The sequence below is a fragment of the Hipposideros armiger genome, unplaced genomic scaffold (assembly GCF_001890085.2).
Source record: "Hipposideros armiger isolate ML-2016 unplaced genomic scaffold, ASM189008v1 scaffold_814, whole genome shotgun sequence".
NCBI lineage: Eukaryota > Metazoa > Chordata > Mammalia > Chiroptera > Hipposideridae > Hipposideros > Hipposideros armiger.
Genome location: NW_017732164.1, coordinates 7,418 through 12,873, shown reverse-complemented (window position 1 = coordinate 12,873; position 5,456 = coordinate 7,418). Strand labels below are relative to the sequence as shown.

Here is a 5,456-nt window from a genome sequence, read left to right as displayed (position 1 = left end):
AGTGCACAGGATTCCACAGCTGGGAGAGACTTAGGAAAGGAAGACTTTCCCTGGACAGATAAGGAACTGAAGGCATGGGGGGAGGTGTCCATTGAGGGCCAGTAGCAAGGCCAGAATACCAGCTGATGCCCAGTCCCAAGGGCACACTCTGAAAGGTCAGAAAGGTGCAACCATGGGGCACATTCCACTGTAATGATAAGCACGCAGGTACTGCCCCCTCAGGGTGCTGGGAGACAGACAGGCCCTCGCTGACCCAGTACACGGTCCCAGTTGCCGTCATTTACCAGCCACGGCACCTGGGGAGGATCCTGAGCCGCTGTTTTTCTGAGTTTCCTCCTCTGTACAGCCCTGGAAAGGCCAGAAGAGCAGAAAACATCCAGAGGACAAACAGGATGTCACGAAACCGGCAGGGTCACCCTTACTGGCCCGTGAGCAGGGGTCCCTATAGGCTGTTGTACAGCCAGTGTGTTTTCAGAACCACTCCGTGACTTAACACAAGTGAAGAGTGAAGTGTGCAACCTCAGGAGCTGAGCTGTACGGAACGACTGCTTGGCAAGCTTGTCCTGAAATTTCATCTTTAAATGATACTCCATTACCTGCAAGTTACGACCCACTCAATTAGCCAGAACAATTTTGGGGAGCAGAGGGGAGAGGCATCAGCACCTCGTAAGGACATTTATCTGGAATGCCAGTTATCACTAGTCTGATGAAAAGAGATAGACTCGGTACCAAAAGCCAAGATGAAAGAGCTTAAAGGACTTGGTAATGCCAGACGCCTGGTGGCCCTGCAGAGCTTCGGACATGTGTACATTCCGGTGTCAGCACCTGCAGTCGGATGGCCACAGTTCAAGGACTCTGAGTCAGGCCAGGACCATGACAGGTCCGTGTCATGGCCACATAGCACGGGCTTGGCTTTAGAGGCAAGCAATTCCTTTGCGTAATGAAACCCAGGAGAGCCACCCAAATGTGAGCAACGTCTCGTCTACCAAGCAATCCATGTCCTTTGTGCATGTGAACTTTTAAATCTCGTGTTAACCTGAGTTGGAGGAAACACAGCTGACGCTCAAACCACCTTCTGCTTCCATTTCTGAAAACAAAAGCTGCCTCTTTTCTCTGACTCACTTCAGAGACCCCACACCGGCAGCAGCCTTGCCCAGAAAGAAGTGTGGCGTGGGGCAAGGACGCTTATTTACAACACACTGAAGGGCATAGGCTGCCAAGGAGACAAAGATGGACGGTGCAGCCAAGTTTCTGAAAGGCACGTGTGCCCCGAAACCCATAAAATTAAAGTATAGGTGCTAACTTACCCAAAGTGACTGGCTAAGTTCATGGAAACACAAAACAGGAGAAGATTTTTGATCATGATAAAGCTAGAGAACATTCCATCGTCCATTCCCAATAAGAATAATAGCTGAAGCAGATGAATTTGGAAAATAACTGTTCCTTTCTCCAACTTGATCTTCAACCTGCAAGGTACACAAAGGGGAAAAGCATATAAACACACATGTTTTAGCGTCACAGTTCCTGGAATCAAATCATATTTCTAACACGCACAACTGACAAAGAACCCTTGCTGTCCTTGGGCACAGCTCCACGTGTCATCTGTGTCCCCTGGGCAATAAGTTCGGCAGAAACATAAGTTACAATGTGACATAATTTTCACTTTACCCAGAGTGCAGAATCATTCTCCTAATTTATTTTTTCCACGTCTTGAATACTTCACTTTTTAGCATGTTATCAAATGACCCATTAGTCCTATAACTAGAACAAGTACTTGATGTTATCTGAGTAACTGTTTTGCATCTGTCAAATCCACAAGTGGAATAATTTTACCTTTCTGAAATTTTTGCCACACGTTCAAAGCCAGCGAGCTACTCCTTGTTCTGCGAGGTGCTGAGAGAAAGTACGTGGAAAGAGGGGGGGAAAAGGCACATTTAAGAAACAAGTCTGCAGGATCACGACATTAGAAGAACCGCTTACAAGGGAGGCCTGCCACTTTTTCAGCATCCTATCCCCATGACTAAATAACGTAATAATCACTGCATTTGGGGAGGTCTCTGGGGTCTGTGCCTGGCCCTAACAAATGCATCAGGAACCCGAGTAGGCAGTCGCTGAGCTCTGCCACCGAGCTGAGGAAGGGACGCGCTTCTCACTATGCGCATAAGGCGAACTGGCTCACGCTGCAGGGACAGCTCCTGCTCCCAGTGAACGCGTTCCCAGGGAGACCCCAGGCCAGCTCCGGAGCTGGGAGCCACACAACAGGTATTTCCAGCTCGGAAGCGAAGGCCCCAGTGTCCAGAAGGGCAGGGCGCCACGCTGCCATGCGGTGGTCGCCTGGGCGCGTCCCGGGACTTGTCGCCTGACCCGGGCTGGAGTCCCAACAGCGAGCACGCGGCGCTGCATGCGGGAACCCTGGGCGGCGCCTCCTGCTGCCCCCCAGCCCTGATCCCCCAAAGAAAGGCTGCGCTCGCACAGTCGCCGGGCCGCTGCGGGGTCTTGCGGGCGCCGGTGAGGAGCGGGGCAGCACTGCGGAGCCGCAGCCTCCGCCACCCCGGCTCCCGCGGCCAGGCAGGGTCCGCCTCCCTCCGGGTGCGCAGCGCCTCCCGCTCACGAGCCCTCCGCCGCTCTCCCTGGCCTCGCACACCTCCCACTCCAGCCCCGGGTTCGAGCCGAGCGCCCCGCGGGGCAGAGCCTTCCTCCTTGGAAAGGAGCGCGCGGTGCAACGGTAGCTCCGAGTCCCCGGACTCCAGCAGCCCGCCCGACCCGAGAGAGACGGCCCCGCAGAACCCGCGCAAGCAGCGCGGGATCCCCGCGCACCTCAGAGCCCGGGGGGCTGCCGGGGCCCTGCTGGCGGGCGACTTCGCCCCTTGGGTTCCAGTGACGGCGCCGGGTGCCCCTACGCCCTGATTCTAGCGGTGGGCGCTGTGCCCCGGTGCCCTGTCCCGCAGGGCTGTCCTGCCCTCCCGCGCGGGCTCTGCTCCCGCAGTTGCCGGGGGAAAGTTTGCGCTCCCGGCCGCCGGCGGCGCCCCGGCAGCTCGCCAGCTCCTCTCCCGGACCCCACAGCCCGCGGCTGGGGCGCCCCAGGATAGGGGTGCGGGCCAAGCCGCGGCGCCTGTCCTCTCGCCCTCGCCCGCATCCTCTTCCTCCCGCTGCCCCGGCCCGCGCGCCCGGGGCTTACCCTGCGCGCCGGCCCCGGGAGGCGAGCTGTCGGCTACGGTGCATCCTCCTCCGCCGCTGCCCGCTGTCGCCCGGCTGGCAGGCGCGGAAGGCCGGCGCGGCGTCACCGCCCCATGCTGCCAGCGCGAACTTCCCCAGCGCGCCCGGGCCGAGCCGAGCCGAGCCCCGCGCTCCCGCGGCCGCCCTGCGGCGGATCCCCCCGCGCCCAGCGCACTCGCGCGCTCGCTCTCACCTCTCCTGAGCGCCACATGTCGTCTCCGCTGTGAGGGACGTCCCTCTGCAGAGGTGCTCCGGTAGAGGCCGCCAGACGCTCACCAAACGCGCCCGCCGCTGGCGTGGCGAAGGGGGCGGGCTCAGGCCCCGGCGTGGCCTGGTTTGGGACAGGCAGTGTTTCTGCGGAAGTTTCTTGAGGGCTTTCAGGACATATTTGGGACCTCCTGTAATAACCACTGGTCCCCGCTTTTAGAGCAGAGATGGAAAGGTGGTGTCCGCAGTAGTAGCCCAAGGCTTTCCTCTTCCAGGCCAAGCCGAGCATCACGCCAACCGGGCCTGTCTTCCGTCGGTCCCCAGAGCACTCGCCTAGGACCACATCTACTGTTCGCTTTAGAAAGAACCCAGCTCCCGAGGCCCCTTTTTATTTATAATTCGTTGCGACGAGAGGGAAACCCAGGGTACAAATGGATTAGATTAGAATGAAACCCTTACCAATTTGCAGTATACATTTGAGGGTTTTCTCAAGTGTCAACAGCAAGGGGCCGCGGGGTCTCAGGCCAAGGGGCCTGAGAGCGCTTCTGAGCCTGGACATGGGTGCACTGCGCTGCCTCCCGTACCAACGCACATGCAGGGTCATTATGGGGACCGTGTCTGTCTCTGGCTCAGTTGTGCAGATTCTAAAATGAGGGTGGCACTAATGACAACTTGGTGGAAATAGGGTCCCCTTCGAGCAGCCCAAACAAGATGGACGCAAAAGCAAGCACAGGGGGGAAACGTTTGAGATCTTGTACTATTCGATCACATCTTTTATGACACTGCACTGTTTATAGTCGCTTTTAACAGAGGAGTTGTGAGAAAAGGCAAGCTTCTAACTCTCCTCCACAAAGGATCTTGAATCTTCCAGTGTGTGAAAGCACTCCGTTCTTCAGCTGTGTCTAACACCGTGTATACAAATCTCAGCTACCTGCTGTGCTTTTGCACATTCCAAAAATTCTCAGATATTCCAAAAATGAGAAATTGTAAATGTATTTCAGGAACAGGACATAAAAATATGTAAATGTTGCAAAAATACACAGGGGGTGTTACTCTGAATATGCATTTAGCCACAGTATTTAATAACTGATTCTAGTGGCTACCTGATCTAGAAAGGAAATATACATTATAGAGCATGAAATATAAATTAGATAAGTTGCTCATTTGAAAGGCTTTCTGATTCTAAAGTGGATAAATCAAACATATGCATTTATTCATTTTCTAATTTCTCAAAAGACGTATCACTAAGATAACGTTTATTGACAAAATCATTAAATTAAAAAAACCAGAATCAACTTAATATACTTCTATAATCAACCTAATATAATTTTTATCTATTAGGTGTTAGAATTCTAAGGTTAGTGATATCAGTGACAGCTACTCCTCTCTCGGGATTAAACAACTTAAGGCAAATCACAAGTTAGATATCTAGTGAATTTCAAGCTTTACAGATTATCAAACAAAGTCATTCAGTAATTTTTGCCAGAAAAAAAAAGTAGATAAATCAGGGATTACTTTTGGATTAGTGAGAGTTATGGACCTTAGTTCTTAACAGTAATACCTTCTGAAGGTATTATTGACAAAAATGAATGAAATATCAACTGTAAGTGAATTTATGCTCTTTTGATGGATTATTTTTTAAATTTCCATTTTTTGGTAAATTTTACATCAGTTTAATTTCAATGCATATTACTGAACATATGGAAACTATCTTAAGTAACATCTAATCTGTAAAAAGGTATGTAAGCATGTGGCTTAAATTCTTACCTCCTTCTTGTGACAAAGTGGTGGTCCAGTCTCGCCTCTTAATATTTCTAAACAGGTGACAGAGCCCCAGGTCAGATGGACCTGAGGGGGCAGCAAGACAATAAGACTTATCAAAACCGTATAGAAACCCACAGTTTTGAAGAATATTTATTGCCACTTTAATAATGTGTGTTTTAATATGAAATCCAGTGTTTCCCCTGAGAAATAATGGTCTGTCGGCTGAATTCCCATTTGTTCAATTAGCATTTTCCCCTTTATTGAGTGAC

The 5,456-nt window shown here is 52.0% G+C and overlaps 1 protein-coding gene across 4 annotated transcripts in view; it reads right to left on the bottom strand.

Annotated features, from left to right (window-relative positions):
* The window catches only part of GABRA5 (gamma-aminobutyric acid type A receptor subunit alpha5), a 71,273-nt gene extending 67,728 nt beyond the window's left edge, over positions 1 to 3,545 (bottom strand). Inside the window, exons 1-3 of one of the 4 annotated variants that reach the window (XM_019628899.1) lie at positions 3,410 to 3,545; positions 1,834 to 1,893; positions 1,308 to 1,466 (exon numbers count right to left, since the gene is read on the bottom strand). In XM_019628899.1, coding sequence (XP_019484444.1) covers positions 1,308 to 1,393 — 86 coding nt within the window. In that variant the 5' untranslated portion in view covers positions 1,394 to 1,466; positions 1,834 to 1,893; positions 3,410 to 3,545. Of the gene's footprint in view, positions 1 to 1,307; positions 1,467 to 1,833; positions 1,894 to 3,178; positions 3,361 to 3,409 lie in introns of those variants that run through there. The other 3 variants (XM_019628898.1, XM_019628902.1, XM_019628897.1) reach the window with 3 other exon arrangements.
* Between the last annotated feature and the right edge of the window lie 1,911 nt (positions 3,546 to 5,456).